Consider the following 24509-nt stretch of genomic DNA (forward strand, 5'->3'; position numbering starts at 1 on the left):
AACCCAGGCATGTGCCCTAACTGGGAATCAAACCAGCGACCTTTTGGTTTGCAGCCCGCATTCAATGCACTGAGCCACACCAGCCAGGGCTAATAAGTTCTTAATTTTAAAAGTTTCATAAACCATAACAATATCATCATTACATAAAATGTCAAGTCCAACTACAGTCCAAAATTATCCTGTAAGATAATCCTTTAGGTTAAAACCAAATTACTACATAATTTACTTAATTAAATTTCTTATTTTCAAGGAGAAAATGCTTTCTACAGCTTGACTATCATAGTAACAATTGTCTTATTCACTTTGCAAAAGTTAAGTTAATGATAGTATAAACTTAAACTCTCAAAACATAGCCTTTTATTAACATCTTACAGTTTTAAAATAGTTTAAAGTAAATTGCCAACAAAATTGCCAACAAAATTAATATTCATAGTTAATTTAGATGTCATAAAATGATAACATTTTCTTATTTTTGAAAAAACAACATACAGTTAAATGACATTACTGGGAGTTGTCCTTTTGCTCACAGAATGAATATAAATAAATTCGGCAATGGCTCAACTTTCCAGATGGAGCAAAATGGGCCTCTCCCCTGTCTTTCAAGGAGCAGGTGGGGCACTCTGCACACCCCTGGGCCCCAGGCCCTGCAGAGCAATGCTTCAGCTCCATTTGAGACCAACTGCCCACATAGGCCCTCCAGGGTCGAGACAAGGGCAGTCACGAGCTGGCATAAATCAAATAACAACCAGATCATCAAGGACAGAGGCCTTTGGGACCTTTAGGTCACACTTTCCCAGAGTTCCTTAGTGTTTACTTAATAAATATTTTGTTTTCTTGATTGAATTTGACATCCTCCCACTTGGTTACAAAACATTGGGCTTCTACAAAATACTAAGTAATATACACAGGAAGAAAGACACCCTCATTAATTCAAATTCCACTAACGCAAGTGGTACAACAATTCATTTCATTAGCTACAAAAAAAGAATTTGTTAATATCAATTGGAAGTGTAAATAATAATTCATAGGTTGGTACAATATGAGGTGTGTGTAAGTCTTCTAGCCCAATCCTTTCTTTTTTTGGCCAAGTAAAACTGCAATACAAATAGAAGCTACTCCGCATTCAAGTTCTCACAACTAGTTAATAGCAGAGATAAACTCAATGAAAATCCAAGCAGTTGAACGGGATATACAAATAACTTCATTTTGATTTTTTTGTATGTCACCCACTTACATAAACAAAGTCTGTTGGGTACAAGGTTCATTGCTGTAAGGAATTTCTAAGGAAAGGTTACAAGCACAACCCTCCCCTAAACTCCCATTCTCCTGGTCCCACCACCTCTGACCTGATGTCCCTCCTGCTTTTATCTGACTCTCGGTTCTGGTCCCAGTCCTACTCTCACACAACACAGCACAGCATCAATATACAGCTTTGCCTTTCCTGACACATGCAGTTTTTGACTTCGCTGAATTCTTCAAAGGTCCTCGTCGACTACAGGGTGGAATGAAGGATAGAATCTGCATGTCATGTCACGTAGACTTTTGTTTGCTTTTTCAAATAATAGGCCCTGCATCTGTGAATTTTAATCAGTGAAACAAAGAATAATAATCACAGGATTATAGCTCATTTGTTTTGATTCTAAAGTATTCCAAAACCAGGCTCCAAATTATGCCTAAAAGGAGTGACACTCTCTGGAAAGCTCACATTAAAAGATAACAGCAGACACGTAGCACTTGATATTTTTAAAAAGCAATGCCTAACTTCTAAATATTTATCAGGAACATTTATTAACAGAACATATTTTTAAAGAACTTCAGCCCAAAAGCTCTGCCAGGTAGCTTAGTTGGTTAGAGCATTGTCCTGATATACCAAGGGTTCTGGTTTGATCCCCATTCAAGACACATACAAGAATCAACCAATGAATGCATAAATAAGTAGAACAACAAATTTGATGTTTTTTTCTCTCTCTCTTTCTCTTCCTCTCTCTCTCTAAAATCAATTTTAAATTTTTTAAATTAAAATTAAAAGAACTTTAGCCCTTCCATTATAGTATACAGGGATAATTTATAAATTAATTTTATAATTGAATAAATCCCAATTTTAACTTCTACTTATAAGCAGAATTATAAGTTTCTGTATTCAAAGTGATAGGGAAACTCAAAAGCTAAAGATTCTTAGCTTTAGTCATAGTTGATAGCTTAAGGAATTAATGCGTGTGGGAAGCTGTTATTCCAGGAACTAGAATGCATGACCTCTGTGGAAAAGCAAATCAGCCTTTATGCCCCACGGGATCTGCAAGCCGTGGAGATGGTAACTGAGCCATTGTGTTCCAGGGAGGGAAGTCCAGTGACACTCAGACACAGAACTGTGGACTATGTTTGTAAGAAGATGGGAATGATCACAGAGAAGAGGGGAGAGGCTAATAATGCAGAGAGGAAAGAGAAAGGGTAAGAAGATTGCAAACAGATGATGGACTACGGAATTTTACAACTGAAACCTATATTTTATTAACAAATGCCATCCCAATAAATTCAGTAATAAAGTAAAATAAAATGATAACACACACACACACACACACACACACACACACACACACACACACACAAAACCCTCAAAATGATTCAATGCCCTAAATGCAGGAGTTAAAACCATAAAACCCTTAGAAAAGAACATATGGGTAAACTGTCATGATCTTGGATTTGGGAATGGTTTCTTAAACATAACACCAAAAGTATGAATAACAAAAGAAAATATAGATTGTTGGACACCATCAAAACTGAACATTTTTGTGCAACAAAGAACATTACCAAGCAGGCAAAAAGCAAATCTCCAGAGTGGGGAAAATATCTGCACATCATATATATCTGATCTGGTCCAGTGTCCAGAATGTATAAAGAACACTTACAGCTCAACAACAAAAAGACAAAGAAAAAAAATACAATTGAAAAATGGGCAAAGGGCTTGAATAGATATTTCTCCAAAGAAGATATACAAATGGCCAACACACATATGCAAAGATGCTGAACATCACTGGCCACCAGTAAATGTAAATCAAAACCATGAGATACCACTTTATACCCTTTGGGATAGTTATAATGTTTTCAAAATGCACCACAAAACAGAAAATACGGGTTGGCAAACGTAGAGAAAACGGAGCCCTCTTACATTGTTGATAGGAATGTAAAATAATTCAGTGTTAATAAAAAGTTTGGTGATTCCTCAAAAAAGTTAAATAGAATTACTATATGACCAAGCAATTCTTCTCCTTAAGCACATTACCCTCTGAAAACAGATAATCAAACAAATACATATCCACAACAGCACTACTCACTTTAGCCAAAAGATGGATCTAAGTGTTCATTAGTAGATGAATGGGTAAACAAATTGTGATATAAATATTCAATGAAATATTGTCATAAAATGAAATACTGATATATGCTAAGATGTGGATGACCCTCAAAAACATTAAATGAAAGGTAAAAACAAAAGGTCACACCGTATGATTCTATTTACATGAAATATTCAGAACAGGAAAATCCATTGAAGACAGAACACGTTGGTGGTTGCTAGGAGCTGGGGGTGGGTGAATGGGGTGCAATAGCTTAATGGGCATGAGCTTTCCCTTTGGAAATGATGACAATGCTTGAGCACTAGATGGAGGTGACAGTTGTACACCACCGGATGTACCGATATCACTGAAACGATCACTTCAAAATTGTTCATTTTATGTTCCGTGAGTCTCACTTCATTTAAATAAAATAAAAAGCCAATCTCCACAGTTGGAGTTCATATTAAGCAACCAAAAAAGAATATCTCTTAAACTTGTACTGATTTTCATTTTATGTTACAATCAGGTGAATTCTACTGTGTGTTTCGGAGCTGCTTCATTGAATTTGAAAACTAAACCAGATGTGGCTTTCAATTCTAAACAAAGCAGTAAGGAATAAAGTTACAAGATAAATGGTTTAGTTGTGGTTTTTTTAAGTGTTTTAAAAATGTTTGAGGTTTTTAATAGTAAAAGGAAATCACATGTAGTACAGCTGGGTCATTTCTACATAATCGGCTTTTCATTCGTGATCTAGTCTTTAAACTGTTTACTCCAGTTTAGTAATTAACCATTATCAGCTTCATTAATGCAGCAGAAACCACCTCCTGTAATCATTTATAAAACTCTTGTCAAACAAATTTTAAACCAAGAATAGGATCTGAGCAAAGTAACAGCTTTTAAAAAAACTACTGCAAATAATTGTGGGTGTATTCTAGTTACTTTGTTATTGTGTTCCATTTATTATGAAAGAATCCTGAAGACCTACAGCATTTCTCTTGGCATAGTTAGCTGAATTCTTTTATACAAGGGTAATTATTTTAACAATACTTTTTAATCTGCTGATGTGAAAAGCAGAGTTTGCAGCTGCTTGTTTATGTCGACAAGTTATAAAAATAAAAATCAGATTCCTATTTAACGAAGCCACCTTTAGAAGCATTATTTCCTATTCTATTTTGTTTTTTAGTTGACTAAGTGAAAAATAACATGGGGGACAGTATACAATATATCTCTTAGTTTAAAATATACTTAAGAAATTGCACAAGCATAATTATCAGCTTGTGTTTACAAAAACAAAATTAAATTTTATAAATTAGAAAAATGTTCCACTCCTCTAATACTCCCCCTAAAGACTTCACACTTCACAGAATTGAAAATATTACTAATTTAGAGAAATAAGGCATAAAATTAGGATGATAATTCAAAAATATAAAGACTAATGAGAATATGTGAGCTTTATATATATAAATGATGCTAACAGCTGACTCATCAATTGAGCATGTTCTCTGAGCTTTTTTCTAGCTCATCATTGACTTTGCTGGCTAAAGGGGTCAATCTGTAGCTATGGAGCAGGAAAAGGCCCACAGGGTGATTCAATCTGTGATCGTTTATTCATTCCTATCCATTAGATTCTTGGTCTGCAGCTATCTTCTGCACATTTGTCTTCCCAGTGCCCATAACAGGGCCTGCCTCATAACAGGTGTTCAATAAGTATATGTGAATGAATGGAGAATGAACAGCGGCTATGCCAACCAACTGAGCTCACGACTGAGAGATTGAAAGTAAAGATGTAATCAAGTACTGCCTCTGGCTTTCAGGAAAATCAGAATACTTACTTAAGGAATTCATTATCTTACACCTTCTGTTTTAAATTTGAGATTGATTTTTCCTCATTTCATAGAAGGAAAACTGAGCACTGGTAGTTAACACTTTGTTCACACATCCATTAGTGCTTTATCTCCTGGGGCTATCACTGTTTTCATTCAGAATTACCTAACAAATTAATCATGTATGCCTCATTAGCAGAGATCAAGTTCATTTTTATTTCCTTGATGCTTAATCAATTGACTTGCTTGTAAGGGTTACTCAGTAAAGGGTTGTTGAACCCAAAATTGATGATTTTTCTAAAATATTTTCCTTTTCATTGTTATGTTGTTTCTAGTACATTAATGTAGCACAAACCTTTCATAATATAGAAATCTATAGATAATGGCAGGGATAGTTCTACCTATTTGTAACTCATACTTAATATATTTTGATATTTTATTGATAGCACTGGTTTATGAAGAAACAACTCCAAATATTTACGGCTACTTTTTTTTCAAAGGCACGCAGAAGTTTATTTAGAAAGTCACAGAGGTAGAAGAAGTGAATCATGGAAGGCGTGAGCCAGCTGGGCTGCGTGGGCTCAGGAAACAAGTTGTGGAGGCCAAAGAAGGGCCCTTGGAGCTCAAGAAAAAGAAAGGCAGAGCGAACACACCTGGGGAAGGGTGGGAGGAACATGTGGGCATGATCCAGAGAGAGAGAGACAGAGACGGAGTGCCTCTAACTTCTAATTAGCATTAAATAATATTTTTAAAAGTTTCTTGATTCAGCTTTTGCAGAAATTATACATTTTTAAAAGATTTTATTTATTTATCTTTAGAGAGGGAGAGGGAGAGAAATATCAATGTGTGGTTGCCTCTCACATGCCCCCTATTGGGGACCTGGCCTACTACTCAGGCATGTGCCCTGACTGGGAATCGAACCAGCAACCCTTTGGTTCACAGGCTGGTGCTTAATCCACTGAGCCATACCAGCCAGGGCAGAAATTATACATTTTTTAAAAATCACAATAAAATAACCAATGTGGAAATATAGCAATCTCAATTTCAAGGGCAAGAAAAATTTCTTAAGTATTCTAGTTACAATTTTTCTATTGAAAGAATTTGGAAAATTTTACTGCCTAACATTTATCTATAATATTAGTGAAGATCTGCAAAGAAAAATATTACTTTTTTTCCAAAGTGAGAAAGATATAGGAGCACCTGTTGAGGGTCCTTATTTCGAGGGGGAGAAAATCACCTGGCTTAAACAGCCAGGTAAGTCTTTGTATGAATTAAAGAACGGAATAACATCAGGGAGAATTTGCGAGTCACCATTTATAATGCTGATACTCCTTACCTGGGGAAATTTTCCTGTTGGTTTTAGACTGCCAATATTTTGAATAAGTACCCCTTAAAATATAGAATTAAAGACTCTAAGACTTCTCTTCATTATACTTCCCCTTGTCCTTAATCAATATTATGCTTGGCATGATATTATAGAAATGCACGTGGTGTGTGCAGACTCTTTTTTGTCATTGTCAGTCTGTTTTGCGTAATGGGCACTGATGATCAGCTCAGGCTCTAACTGTAAGGCCCTACTTCTGCTATGGAAACTAAACATGTGGCTTTTTCACCCTCTCTTGTAGCTGAAACATGGGTCTATGACGTAGGCTCAACTGACCAGACATCTTCCCCCACCCCCAGCCCAGCTGTGCCCAGGAGCCAAGACTGCACAGAACCTCTCTCTGTGGTAGTGGCTGCAATTGCAAGTAAAGTTCCCAGAGCAACTGCTGCGGAGGTGTACTGCCTGCATGGCAAGCTGAAGCATCTACGACTGAGGACAGTGCTTGTAATGTCCTCACTGGGCAGGCTCTGCAACATGATTTTGAGTATCATTCCTGGTTGTACAGCTGTGAACCCGATTCTTTAGTGATCCTAGTGATTTTGAAGGCAACCCAATATCCTTACAATAAATGATTCCCCATTCAAACCAACCAGAATTTGTTTCTACAGCTAGCAATTAAGAACCTTGGTGGGGCTCTCTCTCTCCATATCAAGGAAAGGCCTTGTAAGGACACAACCAGAAGGAGGACCTTCACCAAGAACTCAAACAAGCTGACACCCTGATCTCAGACTTCAGCCTCTACAACTGTAGAAAATAAATGTTTGTGGTTTAAGCCATTGCTCCCCCACAAAGAATCTTGCTGGACACAGCACTTAGTAAATAGCAGCTGGCTTTTCTTCTGTCATAGCTCTACCAACCGACCCAGTCCAGGATATCAATCAGAACACTCGATCCCACACAGTGTCCTGACAGCGATGGCTCCCAAGTCTGGCTAGCCATCAGAATCAAACTGAGGAGCTGTTACAGGCAAGCTAATCAGAATTTGATCAGGAGGACCAGGGGGCATTATTCATTCATTCCATATATTTTTTGAGGAATAAATAAACCGGCACTCTGCAAGTGCTGATGATCAATGGTAACAAAACCAAAATTATCTCTTCTCTCATGGAGATGGCTGTCCTGTGGGGAAGCAGAAAGTACGCCTATAATCATCATTATAAATGACACAAATGTTTTCAAAGAACACAATTTTATGACAGTACGTGACAAAGGAACCTAATTAAAACTGAGAAGTTTCAGAAGGATGCTTGACCAGTGATCTGAAGGACAAGAGACATTTGATTTAGGCCTTGAAGGACTGCAGGCAAAGACGGAAGAATGAAAGTGTCAGATCAGTGATCAGATTAGACGTCTAATCTCCTGGAACTAAGAGAAAACTGGAGACCAAAAGAGAGAAGCCACCTCTTTTTTTTTTCATGGTTCTTCATTGTTATTATTATGGAGATATAATTGACATACAACCCTATATCAATTTCAGGTATATAACACAATGACTTGATACATATATACATTGCAAAATGACCACCACAATAATCCAGTCAACACCTATCACCACACATAGTTACAATCTTTTTCTTATGATGAGAGCCCTCAAGATCTACTCTCCTAACAATCTTCAAATATATTACCTAAAGTCACCATGCTGTACATTATTACATCCTTAGGACTAATTTATTTTATAACTGATAGTTTGCACCCCTTGGCCACCTTTATCCATCTTTGGCTCCCACCCTCCCTCTGGCAACTGAGGGAAATCTATTCCCCCACCAGAATGGTACATCTGGTGTAATGGATGAACCTCTACTGACACGTCATTGTCACCCAAAGCCCCTACTTCACATTAGGGTTCATTCTCAGTGCTGTACATTCTATAGGTTTTGACAAATATATACATTTATCCACCATTATAGAATCATGCAAAGTAGTTTCATGCCTTAAAAACTCTCCGTGTTTTGCCCATTCATCCCTCCTCCCCAGTTCCCTGGCAACCACTGATCCTTTTACTGTCTCCACAGTTTTTCCTTTTCTGGAATGTCATAGCCTTTTCAGATTGGCTTCTTTCCATATGTAATAATCATTTAAGGTTCCTCCATATTTTTCATGGCTTAATAGCTCATTTCTCTTTATTGCCGAGTAATATCCCAGTGCCTGATGTACCACAGTTTATTATTCATTTACCTACTCAAATACATCTTGGTTGCTCCCAGGTTTTGGCTACAAATCAAGCTGCTCTAAACATGTGTGGACATAAATTTTTAACTCCTTTGGGTAAATAGCAAAGAGCTCAATCGACTGCTAGGTTATAGAATAGGAGCGTGTTTAGTTTTTTATCCTTTAAGGGATGCATGAATGGATAGTTTGAATCTCTTTTGGTCAAGGACGTCTCCATTTTAAACTCATGGAAGTTTAGTAGTTGGTTGGTATAAATGATCTTACCATACCAAATGAACATTTTAGAAAGTTTGGGAACACAGCAGATACTCTTTACTCATCTTTATCTCAGAAAATGCTGCAAAGAGTAAATGTACTAATATCTGTAAATGCTTAATATATGCTTAAAACATCGAGAGCATTTAATAAATGTACATTATTGTTGTGATTATTATTTAAAGGTGGGTTTTTTTTGTTTTTGGTGAATATATTTGGTTTAAGTCTTGTTGTTACTTTTAGCCTATTTAACAAAGGTTTTCCACTAAATCAAATTTACCAAAGAATATCTACAGCACATTTTAAAGGAAAAAAAAAAACTATGTCTAATGGTATCTGAAAAATTTCAGATACAATTTTCATAAACAATTTACATTGTTTAGAAATGACATATTATAATCCTAACCTTTTATTAAGACATCTACAACCTTGTAAGGTTGTAAGTGGAAAAGCAGAAACCTTGGCATCAGTCCAGTGGAGAAGTCAGCTCTGCAGTCACTGCCAACCCATTCGGGAGTAACAAAGCTGAAGTTACACCCCTGCCAGTACTCCCCACACACACACATACTGCTCACGACAGAAGGAGGAAAGGAAAAAATAAAGCAAGCCTGCTTATCTAGTCCACTTTTCAATTTATTAAAAACTGAAAGCACTGTCTTCTTGGGAACTGTGGCTTACATTGTGTACAAAATGTAAAGACCTGGTGTATCACAAGCTTTTGCCCCCACGTGCTCTTCCAAGACCCTCATCTTCCAGCAAAAGGCACACTCATATTTACGGACGTCCTCAAATGCGCATCACGACCCCACTAAAAGCAGATCTGTTGGGTGCCTTCTACTGGATGATTCTGCTTCTGTCAAGCACCACTGCCCCCTGACTTGGCTGTCACTCTGTCCACCAACTACCACCTCCCTAGGTTTACCTCCACCTTCTGCAGCTAGGCATCATTACCGATTCCCAAAGGCCTCCCTCTCTTCCACCTCTAGTACTACAGTTGGCCCCTAAGAAGCTGAACCATGCTCCAGAAAATGGTAAAACCATGAAGATTGTGCCATCACAAAAGTATAATTTCTTTTTTTACTCAGACCCCTAACACCTCTCATTTACCTGTAAGCATCAGTACCTCTCTGTCCATGGTAGACTACAAAAATTGATACTCATTCTTTCCCTCCCATAAGAAAAAAGTAGAATCTATTCCTCCACCGCTTGAATATGGACTGGCTATATGATGTGCTTCGGCCAATGAGACATTGTAGCAAACATGAATGAGGAAGCAGAGACTTGAAAAAACACTTGCATAGCGGGGTTTAGAATGAGTTTGTAGTCCCAGAGTCATGTGTACAAGACACGGCTGGTTTACTGGCGGATGAGAGACAGATGGCCCAGTCACCCCCATCCCTCCAGCTGCCAGCGGGCCTACCACCAGCCATGTGAGCGAATCCACTCAGAACCAGCTAGACCCCTGCATACCAACTAATCACAAATCAGGATTGGGGCCCGATCCAGACTGGAAGGACTACCCAGCACAATCATGAACAAAATAAGTGGTTATTGTTTTAAGCCACTAAGTTTTGGGGTAGTTTATTATGCAGCAATAGATAAATGACACACCCTCTGATTCATTTCAGCAATTACAAAGGTAATTCCAAACCCTTGCAACATTCAACGATCACCCCCACTACCACTCTTACCACCTGCTTTTACCTCTATTTTCAATAAGAACATACTTTACCCTCCAGCCTGCCCTAATGCTACACTACAGCACAATGGTAAAGAGTACTTGTGGTTTCAGTACTTGTGGTTTCAGAAAGGGTAGGACCACCCACCCTTCTGTCTCCTCAACATTTTGATAATACCCCAAATGCCCATTTCTTGGGTTCTCTCCTATTAATTTGAATGAGATTAGACTCTCTGTTTATTTAAAAATTCCACCACTAGCCCTGGCTGATGTGGCTCAGTGGATTGAGTGCCGGCCTGCGAGCCAAGGGGTCACCAGTTTGATTCCCAGTCAGAGTACTTGTCTGGGTTGTGGGCTGGGATCCCCAGTTGGGGGCATGCAAGAGGCAACCACACATTGATGTTTCTCTCCCTCTCTTTCTCCCTCCCTTCCCTTCTCTCTAAAAACAAATAAATTGAAACAAATTCCACCAGTCATTGCTTTTGTTTTCAACTTTTATACATAAAGGATAAGAGAGCCAAGGATGTTTTTGTGATTTAATTTTTAAAAAATTTTTAATCCTTACCCAAGGATATGTGTATTGGTTTTAGAGAGAAGGGAAAGGAGAGAGGAACAGGGAACACGGGGCCTTCCATGCACGCCCCAACGCAACCTGGGTGTGCGCTCTGACTGGAGGTTGAAATGGAGACCGTTTGGTGTACGGGACAATGCTCCAACTAACAGGGCCACCTGGCCATTGATTTCAATTTTTAAAAAAACACATAGGTGTGTGTCTGTTTCCTAGGGCTGTCACAGCAACAGAAATGTATTCTCTTACAGGGGTGGAGGCGCGAAGTCTGAACTGAAGGTCCTGAGGAAACCTGTCCTTTGCCTCTCTCCTGAGTTCGGGTGGCGGTAGGCGACCCTTGGTGTTCCTTGGCTTCTAGACACACCCCCCCATCTCTGACTTCATCTTCACACGCCCTTCTTCCCTGTGTGCCTCTGTGTGTCTTCTCCTTTCCTGTCACTTCTAAGGACGCCCGTCATTAGACTTAGGGCTCACCTCAATCTGTGATGATCTCCTCCTGAGATCCTTTTCTTAATTTCAAAGACAAAGACTTTTTTCCTACATTCACGGATACCAGGAGTTAAGGCGTGGGTATATCTTGGGAAACACAATTCAACCCACTACATAACATATTTAAACATTTTAGAAAATAAGGATGTTGATTTAAATATTATTACCAGGGCAACAAATGAAGTAAGGCAACCAATCAGAATTACAGACTTTTTAGATGTTAAGTTTATTTTCATAGGCTGCAGCAACAATCTCTAAAGTCAGGGTGTCCCTTAATTAGAATTAACAGTTACAAGGAAAGTTTTATAACACAAACTATTATCTGCTTTTCTTACTTTCTAGAAGACTAAATAATTCCCCTTATCTTGATGAGATTTCTTTCACCGTAATTATGAGGATCTGTGGTTTTTCAAGGCCGAGTTCTAGAAAGCCATTAATTAGTAGCAACAGGAAAAAAACAGGTCTGAGACCTCAAAACTTACCATCTGGAAAAGAAAAAAGGAGCAAAATAGGCTACTTAATAAATGCAATATGGAACATGTAATGCTGTGCACCTATGCTTCCTAACCATAGATCCTAAATGTCTATAAAGATTTGCGTTTTGAATCATTGCACAATTTTTCCAGAAATATCAAAAACTTGACATCAGCCAGGTACAGCATAGATGTGTGGACAATGCATGAAGGAAGCCTCGGGGGTGCTATGGGCCAGGTAAAATCGAGTAACTCTTCCCTTGTCTCTGTTGTGGACCATTGGGACCGACATCCGCTTCTTGAACGCCTACATCTCCGAGCGGGGTATCTCAGGCCCAGGAACAACAGTAAGACTGTTTTCCTGCCTGTGTGGTATGGCTACAGCAATGGGCAGGGTACCGGGGAGAGATTTCCAGTGAAATGTCCACGTCTCCCCCTCACTAGGGTTCATGTCAGTGTGGCAGGAATACTGCCCTGTGGGTCAGATTTGGCATTTGGATTACTGGAGGATCCCTGGGATAAAGGATATACTATCAGAGAGGCAGGAGTAGAATTGCTGATAGGGCCACCTGGGAGCTGAGGAAAAAGGTAGAGAGACCCAAAAGTGCCTCGTGGCCCAAAGAGTAAGAGAAAGTGGAGCCAAGAAATGGGAGCCAGAAAGAAATTAGGTCAGAATAGAAATGAGTCAGAACAAGCAAAAGAGATGTTGGGCAATTTGTGGTACCCATAAACAACACTAAGGTCACCTGAGCTTATCTTATTGGCTTACTGATGCGATGCGTAAGTATTGGGATGGTTTGAAGGTCACAACTCCCTTCAACTTCATGTTTCCCCACTTAGAATCTATATTTATATACATTGTTTTTATTTTCCTTCCAATTAAAAAGAATGGAGTATCTCTTATTCATTCAAGGCCAGCATATTCACCTTTGTTCTTAACCCTATGCCCACCATCCCAATCAATATTCAGCAGATTTATCAAGTAGCTACTATGTCCCTTCTCCTGGTTCTTCCTCCTTCAAAAATCCCCCTATTCTCTTGTATTTCTTTTTCAATTGCATCCTTCCTCTATAAAGCCTATAAACATGCCCAAGACGTGTTCATAAAAAACAGAAACAGAAACAGAAAAGCAAAACAGAAACAAAAACCCTCCATTATTTCTGTATCTTAATCACTACTAATATCATAGGATGGGCCAAAGGTTGGAATTCACAACTTTCATTTGCATTTAAAGGAGCACTGTGAATAAATTAAGGATGCTAGAAAGATAATGGTTCAGATTTCTGAACCACTGTAACAGCCCAGTCTGGTCAGGGAAAGTTAGACCACATGAGAAGAGTCTGATAGGTAGGGAGAATATGGATACATTCAGAAATCTAACAGCCGGTGAGGTCAAAGACACAGTAGTGGGAGAAAGGATCACAAGACCTAGATAGATTGAACCAAAGGTTTGCGGCCAAAGAATTAGGTATTAAAGCTTAATTAGGTACTAGTGCAACAATCCTTGGTGAACAATCAAGGGTGTGGCTATGGAGAGCCAAAATAAATTGAATGTTTCTAGAACTGCTGAGGCCAAAGAAGAACAGAACATTAGACAATGTGTCCACATGGGCACCTGTATCACCCAAGAGGAAAGCCATGAATGGATTAATCAAAAAGACTGTAAGCTAACTCCTCAACTTGTCTACAAATAAAGGAGAAAACCCAAAGTAGATCAGTAATTGAAAGCCATAAGGAGGGAGAGAACATTCTTTAGCTGGGTGATACAAACTTCATATAAAGAGAAGGTTTTACACAAGCAAGAGAAATTGTCAGTGGCACTGTGGAATTAGAATGACCAGTCTAGTTCTCAGTCCTAATGTGGGGGGCATAGAAAAATAATTACCTGCCACTGAAAGGGCAGCAAGTGGTTGTGGTATCCTTGAGGGAGAGCTATTAGAGGAGGAGATGACGAGGTGGGGAGAAGACCAGCTGGAATACCTGTATCATCTGAGTGAGAAACAATGATGGCCCTGGCAATGAAAATACAAAAGAAAAAAATATATATACATATATTCTAAAGATACAAAAGAGGTAGGTTGTTTTGGTAACTGATTAAGTGAAGAATAAAGGATGACTTTCGGGATTCTGTTTTGAGCAAATGGGTGTATGAATGTGCTCTTTACTAAAACAGGAGGAGGCACGGGTTCAGAAGCAAAGATAATGATGTATTCCCAGACACTAAACAGTTCTTGAAACAAAAAAGGCTCTCCAAAAATATTTGCTAAAATAATAAATGACAAAGAACAAAGTTTGACATACAAGCTTGACAAGGTAAATTCACAAACCACTATAAGAAACAGCACAAGTCACTGCTGTTCTGGCTAAATTTATCCTCAAGTTATTAATTAAATTAAAATAGAAAAATAGGCAAGCAGAAAATAATAGCTCTGTCTCACACCCATTGAGATGGTTATCTAAAAAAAAAAACAAGATAGCAAGGGTAGAGAAAAATAGAAAATATCAAGGATGTGGAGAAATTGGAACCCTTATGCATTGTTGGTGAAAATGTGAAACAGTGTAGCCACTGTGGAAAACGTTATGGTCGTTTCTCAAAAATTCAAAAATAGAGCCCTGGCCAAGTAGCTCAGTTGGTTAAAGCATCATCCTGATATTCCAAGGTTGTGGATTTGATTTCCTGATTGGAGCACACATAAGAATCAACCAATGAATGCATCAATAACTGAAACAAATCAATGTTTCTCTCTAAAATCAATACATTTAAAAATTAAATGCAAAAATAGAATTACCACATGACCCAGCAATTCCACTTCTAGGTGTACACCCAAAAGGATTGAAAGCAGGGACTTAAAACAGATTTTTGTAGACCTGTATTCATAGCATTACTCACAACAGCCAGAAGGTGGAGGCAACCCAAGTGTCCATCAATGATGAATAAGCAAAATGTGATTATAGATATATTTTTTTCAGCCTTAAAAAGAAATTGCTATGTGCATGGATCTATCTTGAGAGCATTATGCTAAATAAAATAAGCCAGTCACGAAGTGACAAATACAATTTGTATGAGTCCACTTACATGAGGTTCCTGTCTCTAGTAGAGACAGAAAGTAGAATGGTGATTGCCAAGGGCTGGCAGGAGGGTAGAATAAGGAGAGAATGTTTAATGAGTACAGATTTTCAGTTTTGCAAGATGAGTTCCGAGGATGTATGGTGGTGAAGTTTGCTGAACATTGTGAATGCACTTAATTCTTAACTATACATTTTAAAAATGGTTCAGGTGGTGTATTTTACCACAGTTTTTAAAAATCTAAATTAAAAAGAAAAAAGAACGAAAAACAACCAACATCACTCAAAACCAATAGGGAAAGGAGAAATCCAGCCACACAGCAAAACGCGACTTGCCCACCAGGCTGTGGGAATGGAAAGCCAAGGGCGTGGCAAGGGCAAGCCTCCGCCTCTCTGCGGGACGGGGCTGCTGGGAAGCCGCGGGTGGGAGCTGGTGGTTCCCCGGGACCCGGCAGCCACCGCGCAGGCGCATATGCAGGCTGCCCAGACGCCTAGTAAGCATACCCGGAAGTGACGTCCGTGACTAAGACAGGTTGGGGGAGGTTCTGAGCTAGTCGCTCGAGTAAACAGTGTTGGGGTTGTGGTCCGGCGGTCGCTATGAGCTGCACCATCGAGAAAATCCTGACAGACGCTAAGACGCTGCTGGAGAGGCTGCGGGAGCACGATGCGGCCGCCGAGTCGCTGGTGGATCAGTCCGCGGCGCTGCACCGGCGGGTGGCAGCTATGCGAGAGGCGGGAACAGCGCTTCCGGAACAGGTCAGGCAGAGGGCAGGGGTCGGTGCCTAGAGGTTCTGGGTACCTGGCGGGTGGAGGGAGAGGTCAGGTGGGACCTCGGCCCGGAAATTATTCCTGGACTCGGTGCGGCGGTGAGACCTTTCTGCCCTGGAGCCCTGACTCCTGCCTCTTCAAGTTGCGTCGCGGCTGTTCTGTTTACGGCGCACTTAGTCTGTCTCTGTTCGTCTAGTATCAAGAGGATGCATCGGATATAAAGGACATGTCCAAATACAAACCTCACATTCTGCTGTCCCAAGAGAATACACAGATTAGAGACTTACAGCAGGAAAACAGAGGTTAGTCAGGCCTTTTTGTGTAGTTTTATGATTTTTCTCATACCCAGTAAAATGTCAAGTTCTTGCAAAACTGCCCAACTGTTTACTAAAGTGCGTATGCTATGTGTATTTCCAGGTCAGCACCTTTAGTAATAGAATCGTCCTGTGCTGGCCCAGTAAACTAAAGTTTGTTACATTACCCTTTTCAAAGTTGTCTCGTTGAGGTTGTATTTATAGGCATCTTGTCAAAGGGGTGCTTAGTAGAGTTGAATTGTTGCCTGGCTTATTTGGGCATTCCCCAGATGGAGGCTTGCATAACAAAAGTTAATATTCTCAAGGGATTAAAATTTAAAGTTGAAATACTCAAATATTCTAAAGTTAAGATTGAAATGGAAGGGCTAAAGTTTATACTTAGGATGTATAGTGTTAGGTTTGGGAAGTACATCATTAATAACAGTATGAACAGTTACTTGTATACCAGTTTACAGAGGGCTTGCACATACAGGGTCTGGCAGAAATAGCGCCCCTGTTTTATTACAAAATCATAGGCATGTAATTCTGTAACATGATAATATCACACTCAAGCACACCATTTGACATTTTAGGTGAAATGTTTAAATTAAAACTAGAAATTATTACACCCATATTACTACTCTACCAACCCCACTCAGGCAGGCATGACCTCTGCTGGACCCTGTGTGTCATTCCATTGTGTTCTTGTGTTTTCGCATTAAGGTAGATGAGCCAGGTATTGGTTATTACAGTGCAGACAGGAAATAGACTCAGAGAGGTTAAATGATTTGCTTAAGAGTATTAAGCTAGCAACTTGCAAAACTGAACTCAAACCCATGCCTTCTGTTTACAAATCCCACGTTTCTACCAAACTATGCTGCCTCGGTCTAGAAAGTTGTTTCACATTGACCTTAACTGTTGTGTTTTGTGGCCTTAAACACTGATTTACAAATTTGAGTCACAGTATCTCATGGAGCGTCATAAAATTTCAACTATGAGAAGTTTGGCTTTGAGAGCTATCTCTCAGGCATCACTGCCAAGTTATTTTATTTTTCGATAGAGCTATGGATTTCCTTGGAGGAACACCAGGATGCTTTGGAACTCATCATGAGCAAATACCGAAAACAGATGTTACAGCTAATGGTTGCTAAAAAAGCAGTGGATGCTGAACCAGTCCTGAAAGCTCACCAATCTCACTCTGCAGTAAGAAACTTTGATGAATAGATTCTAAATTAACTGAATTGAAATTTTGACATTGTTTTAGCTTGTGTGCCTGTTTTTTGTTTTTTTTTTTTGAAGAAAAGTAAATTTGTTTTCCTTTCATGTTTTTGTCACATTCACTGTTGGTTTCGCTGTAGGTTTGTAAAGATGTGAATAGAAAAAAGGGGTAAGGGGCTGTCAGGCCCTTTAAATTGAATAGAACTCAGGTTCCTTCCTCTCTTGTCAAGATCTGTTTCCAAAATGTTAATCAGTGATTAGTTCTTCCACCAAATGTAATGCCAGTTAGTGTCAAAGGTGTTCAGTAAATACTTGATTGGTTATTATTGTACATTTCACTGAATTATATGCTCTTGGACATAAGGGGTATGAATTCATCTTTTATCCCTAACATAGTACCTGGCACATAGCAGGCAGTGAGGAAATGTTTATTACAGTGAACCACATAATGTCATACTCATTAGGAGGGAAAAGTATGGTTTATATATATATATGTATATCTATATCTGATTCTATATCTATATGGCAAAGATTCTACTGGTTGATTATGGTGACCAGGAATGATTCTTATACCTGAGGAGTACTTTATAGTTGTCATTGTATATTCACACGTTCTGCATCATGTAATCCTGGATTAATAAGTTGGTCCCTCACTATTTGCTACAGTGGAATTTATGAAAAAATTCATCTTAGATTCCATGGAAAGCATTTTACTGACTTAACACAAAAGTCTTAAGGAACAGGAGTATTTTAAATATGTGGATGGCTTTCATCTGGAAGAGAAAAAGAAACTTTATTTTCTTTAGTCTGGAGAAGAAAACTTGGACCTTGAAGGGGACAGATTTTAGTTCATAAGAAAAACTTGTTAAAAGATCATTCCAAAGGTGGAGTAAGGTAGTTTGGAATGTGGTAAGCTTCTCGCCAATAGAAATATTCAAGTTGAAGTTAATAAGTGCTTAGGGATGTTGTTCAACATCCAGGGGGTGATTAGACTAGAATCGATCTTTTGAAAACAAATTGTTTGTGGGTACCACAAGATAACTTTATTATGGCTTCATACCTGAGGACTCAGGTTATAGTCAAACTCTTGCGTAAACTCTGTAGCATAGATTTAATGAACTTTTTAACATCTTAATGTAGATGTTCTCATGAACTTTATATCTGTAGAAAAGATGACTTTTTAACCTTTTTTTGTGTATTAATATCTTCACAGGAAATTGAGAGTCAGATTGACAGAATCTGTGAAATGGGAGAGGTGATGAGGAAAGCAGTTCAAGTGGATGATGACCAGTTTTGTAAGGTTCAGGAGAAACTAGCCCAGTTAGAGGTAAGATTGTTGCTGTTTTCGGTTCACAGTATTTCAGGGCGCTTTCGGAGTCTGGCAGGGATGCCACTGCTCTCCTGTCACTGCGGTGTATTGGTGTTTTCTGTGTGCTGCAGATGTAACGTTAAAACTTCGCACCCTTTTCAAAAAAGGAAATGTAACCAGCAGCAAACAATGAAAATGCCTATGACGTACTGGCAGGAAATTGAGATATCATCTTTCCAAGGGGGCTGAGTGTGGAAGGGACAAATTACATGTCAGTTAGAAATCTCTTGGTGGGGAGGGGAGTATAAACAGGATAAATGGTATTGGGAAAAATACAGTGAAAAAAGGGACATTTGTATGTCCCCATTTGGTTCTTTTGGTTAGTATTTATTTATACTATAGTCAGCAAACTGTTGTACAAAATCATGAAAAACATTCTCCTATATTGTTTTTGTGTATGGATTTTGAACAATATTGTGATGTTGGCTTCTTTGTTAATATGGATAATACTTTAACACAAGTATTAATTATTGGGGAAAAAATCAAAATAAAAAATCTCTCATCTGCCATAAAAGGAAGTCAACTAGATAATTTCTAAAGTTGATGAAAAGAGATAGCAGTACTGGCATATTATTTAAAATAATAGAAGTAAATACTAAAGAAATAGATAAAAGTACTAAAAGTGGGTGCTTTTGAGAAAGAAAGCCAAAGGACTACTGATTATATTATAGGCTTGTAGTTTTTATTTATTTTTTTAAGCTATTTTCATGTACTATTTTGATTAAAATGGAAATAATTCACAGAGAAAGGCCTGGAGTGTTAGTGCACCCATAAAATTGTTAGGGAGAAACGTCATTCTAGGTGGTTGGAATGTTGCTTATCACCAGATGCCATCACGGGCCCTCTGAGAAACACCAGAGGAACGGAAAGCGAGGGTCCCCACTGGGAGGCTAGGGGAAGGAGTAACACTAGCGCAGCAGGTCCTCGAATGACTTCATTTCGTTCAGCGTCATTTCACTCCAACGTTGGTGAGATGCCACAGGAGCTGAACTCTCCTGTGTACTGTTCAGCCTGTGGTGAAGTCGGTTTCTTCATACATTGTTTTTGCTTAAAGTCACAGCACCTATTGATGACATTAAGTGAAAACTTACTGTACTTATATGATATGAAATGGTATATGAATGCTAGGAGAGAGACCCAAAGTACTGGGGAAAGCACTTTACATGGTAGATTTCATGACCGTGGGCTCTGACTTTTGTTGAAGCCTGAACACACTACGGTTTAGCAGAATTTCCTGCAGAGAGAAGAAGGATAAAGAGTGCTAACTGCCCTATTTGGAAATAAAGGGAGTGACAAGGTCCCAAGGAGTTAGGAGTTAGCTCAAATGATAGAACAACTTACGTTATGGAAGCAGTCCTAAGAAAACGTGAGACAAATGCTGCTATTTTTTTTTAGATTTTATTTATTTATTTTTAGAGAGGGAAGGGAGGGAGAGAGAAACATCAATGTGCAGTTGCTGGGGGTCATGGCCTGCAACCCATGTACCCTGACTGGGAATCAAACCTGCAACACTTTGGTTTGCAGCCAGCGCTCAATCCACTGAGCTATGCCAGCCAGGGCTGACAAATGCTACTTTTTACTTTAAGTGGAAAAAACATGGGCATTGATTGGATTAAGATCTCAGCAATACCACATCCCAGTTATCTGATTTTGGACAAGTTTTTGGAGTTTTGGGAGCCACAGTGTCCTCCTCTTAACGAGATATGATGTAGGAATAATATATACCCTACAGATGGTTTGAGATAATATATGTAGGATACCCACATGGTACCTGGTTGTGTGGCCAATAAGTAGTTTCTTCTCTTTCTTTCCTTTCTCCAAAACTGTGGGCATCTAGGAGAGGAACTAAGTGGAGTGAAAATATTACCAGGAATTTGAAAGATAGAAGAAACAGTAGTAAAACTTGGGGGAACCGTGACGAGTATGACAAGTAGTGAATTCCTCCAGTGGAGAGGAATCTTGTTCTTTTGTTTTTTGTTTGTTTTTGTAGTCTTAACAGGTAGCATATAAAAATTGCTCATTAAGTATTTGTTCAAAAAATAAATAAGTAGTAGATTAGGAAATTCTTATTTTGTTTCCTTAAAACTTTAAAAATTGAAATAGTAGGCTTTCTGTTCCTGGACAAAACGATGTGTTCTGATGCTGTTTGAAAGTCAACATACCTGAAATAAACATATACTTTTTCTTTCTTTTTTTCAGCTTGAAAATAAGGAACTTCGAGAATTATTGTCCATCAGCAGTGAGTCGCTTCAGGTCAGAAAGGAAAACTCAATGGACACTGCTTCTCAAGCCATCAAATAACCAGCTGCTGAATGACAGCTAGAGATTGTTTACTAAGGAAGGACATTATCTTTCTATTTGAGCATTGTCCTTTCAATGTCTTGCCTCAGACTTGATTTAGTGTTGATAAAAGAAATCAGGTGGCAGTTTAGAATTGGCAGTCAAAGTTGGCTGTCCACAAAACAGTTTTTGGGTGTGTTAGTGAAAATACGCACTGAATTTCACCATTCCCTTCTCTAAGAGACAATGTTTAATTTTCATTTCTGGGACCTCGATTTCTATAAACTGGGTTTTCAGTTCATTTTTGGTTTTTCACATCTCTGAATCTTTGAGCATTGTATTATAAGGCAGTGATTTGATTTTATATAGGATTGTAAATCATAATTATGAAAAAATTTGAAGAGATTAACTTCTTAAGTCTATTTGGCATAAACCCGGATTATTCTCCATTTGAGAAAAACAAAATTCTGCAGAACTAGATTGGCAAATTCTCTGATCTGTAATGCCATTCACCTTCTATGAAGTTGTAAGTCTCTCTGGTGCTAAGAGTTTGCACTTCATGGCCTGTGTCTTTACTCTTAATTTGAGAGAACCTACTGCTAGTCTCCAGGAAACACTTGAAAATAAGTCAGCTGGCCCTGGCCAGTGTGGCTCAGTTGGAGGGAGTGTCGTCCCATAACCGAAATGTTGCGGGTTCAGTTCCCCGTCCAGATGCATACAGGAGGCAACCAATTGATGCTTCTCCCTCGAATGGCTGTTTCTCTTCCTTCCTCTCGCTCTCTAAAAGCAATGAAAAAATGTCCTCGGGTGAAGATAAAAAAAATAGTAAGTCAGCTGTTTTTTCCCAATAGTAGGATAGTCATATGTTCGAAGAATGCTGAGAGATTAGTCTTGTGTATGTGGACATACACATGCACACTTAGTTCAAATGCTAAAAGCTTTTATTTGTTCTCTTAGATATTCATAATCAATTTTTCAATTTTTTCCTACTAGGAAATCTTAAACTTAGGTGGTTTACCTAGCGTGAAGAGCATATAGTAGGTTTATTCACATCTTAGTTCTCAGGTACTACATTCTACTATTTAATTTATATATAATTTCTGTTTATAATTAAGAACCATCAGTTACTTGGAAATCTTTTATTACAAGTACCAATAATTGGCTTTCATTTTAGATCCATTTTTCACAAGGAAGCAAGATTTATCACTCAATGAGAGTTATCACATTCATAGTGCTGTGTGGGCAACCAAGCAGTGTTGAGATTCAAGTGCTGAGTCGTCAGCCAGGCTCATTCATCATCTCATTCCCCCATCTCAGTTTACTCACATCACTTCATGTTATACTGTCAATTTAGGTTTGCTCCCCAAAAACTGAAATAATGAATGCTAAACCTGTCAATATTTTCTAATAACATTAAGCATCATAGTACATGGGAGAAGCACAGCATTAAAGAGTTCTCTGTTAGTGTTTTGTGTGGTATAAAATTTCTTTTGTACTGCTGTAAAAAATTCCCACTAAAACAAGATCTCTCCAAGATATCCTAAGAGCATCTGATCCCATTGGTAATACTAATGGACTTTGCTTTCAGTAGTGAGCTTTAACAAATTTGTATATGTTCTTTTAGAATTTATCAAGTTTCTATTCAAAGTCCTGCATATAATTTGAAAAAAAAAACATGTCTACCCCAAGTGTGGGCACCTTTATCTCACTTCCCAAGAGGTAAGTAAACTTTTAGCCCAGCCATTTGCCTTGAAGTATACGCCCTAAGTCCCACCACATGTGCTGCAATTCCAGTTCAGAAGGTAGGTCCCCTATGCCATTTGTCAGCTGCCATGGCCACTTTTCAGTGAAAGTGGTAGTCAAATGGCCCCTTGAAGTGAAACATGGTGTCCCTTTATCTGTCTTAGGTTCTTTTAAGTTGTTTTTAAAGTGCTTTGCGTCTCTGGATAGATGTGTATGCCCACTTTTCCCCTGGCAAATCAAAAGCTTTAAGTATGAATGAGTCTAGCTGTCAGCACTATACATGATATAAATTCTGGCTGGTGTTAATGCTTTGAAGATAATGTATCATTAAAATGCAAAGTAAAAGAATGTTTTTTCACTTTATGTAAATATTAATGTTTTCTTTGCAGTGGATGGAGGGACTGGACTGGTTTGCAAAATCAGTACAAACTTATCTTTGTAATAAAAACCTAATTTAGAAAATGTCAGCTAATTTTAGTCAGTAATGAGTCTAATTATTAGGAAGTGCAAAGGTTTATTTTTCACATGTATAGCAACCTGTTAGGTAGACAGCATTTTCATAAATATTTTGTAATTAACACAATGTAGGCAGCAGTTAACTCTACAAATAGTTGTTTTTGAAATGGTTTTAGAGATTTCCTCATGATTAGAAATCAAATTATGTGATTCCAGATCAAATTATAAAATTGAAATTAAATTTGGAAGTATCTTGAAAATGCTTAAATATTACCAATATTTACTTTTATTACCTTGACTTATATTCTTAGACATAATTTGATTCAAACAGTTAAGGTCTAGTTCAGTGTTCCTCAAAACATGGTTCATCAACCTACTGAAATTGAAATTTGGAAATGGGATCCAGAAATTTTTATTTACTAATCATCCCAGATAACTTCTTTTTTAAAATATGTATATATGTTTTATGTATTGACCTTTTAGAGAGAGAGAGAAACATCAGTTTGTTGTTCCATGTATTTTTATGCATTCATTGGTTAATTCTTGTATGTGCCCTGATGGGGAGTGGAACCCACAACCTTGTTGCATTGGGACAACACTGCAACCAACTGAGCCACCCAGCCAGGCATATTATATATTTTAATTTATTGATTTGAGAGACAGACATTGATTTGTTGGTGTACTTATTTACACATTCATTGTTTGATACTTGTATGTGCCCTGACCAAGGATCAAAGCTGCAACCTTGGTGTATCAGGATGACGCTCTAACCAACAGCTAGCCAACCAGGGCCCCAATAACTTCTGAGGACACTTAGGGTGCTGTACCTTTTGTCACTGTCCAAGAATGCTAAAGAGGCAGAGTCTTCAGAGCTTCGATGAACTACAATTCACTCTACATTTCATAGAGCCTCCTAGAAATACATGTGGAATTGACAGAAGTGAATTTCTGCATCTTCCTAATTCTAGGATTCATTTCTATTTTATTTTTAACACCTCTGAAATTGGGATATGTCTTATACATGTAGGGGTTGTGGTGTGGTTGATTCTGCACATAGACAAAGTTGGTTTGCATCCGTGGTAGCATGACTAGGCAAAGGGCAAGCTCTTGATATTTCAATCAACAAACTAAGAACCATTTGAGGA

General features: G+C 38.5%; 1 protein-coding gene and 1 pseudogene across 1 annotated transcript; one reads left to right on the top strand and one right to left on the bottom strand.

The window, feature by feature from the left end:
• LOC123804624 overlaps positions 1–15739 on the bottom strand; it is a 32150-nt pseudogene extending 16411 nt beyond the window's left edge.
• Positions 15740–15749: 10 nt separating this feature from the next.
• SIKE1 (suppressor of IKBKE 1) lies at positions 15750–23277 on the top strand. The gene is made up of 5 exons (XM_045816514.1): positions 15750–15993; positions 16202–16307; positions 17359–17501; positions 18730–18843; positions 21085–23277. Exons 1-5 carry the CDS (start codon positions 15835–15837, stop codon positions 21184–21186), a joined length of 624 nt encoding a protein of 207 aa, XP_045672470.1. The 5' UTR covers positions 15750–15834; the 3' UTR covers positions 21187–23277.
• Positions 23278–24509: the final 1232 nt, after the last annotated feature.

Source organism: Phyllostomus hastatus, unplaced genomic scaffold (assembly GCF_019186645.2).
Source record: "Phyllostomus hastatus isolate PE091 unplaced genomic scaffold, TTU_PhHast_1.1 phas_scaffold_216, whole genome shotgun sequence".
NCBI classification, from domain to species: Eukaryota; Metazoa; Chordata; class Mammalia; order Chiroptera; family Phyllostomidae; genus Phyllostomus; species Phyllostomus hastatus.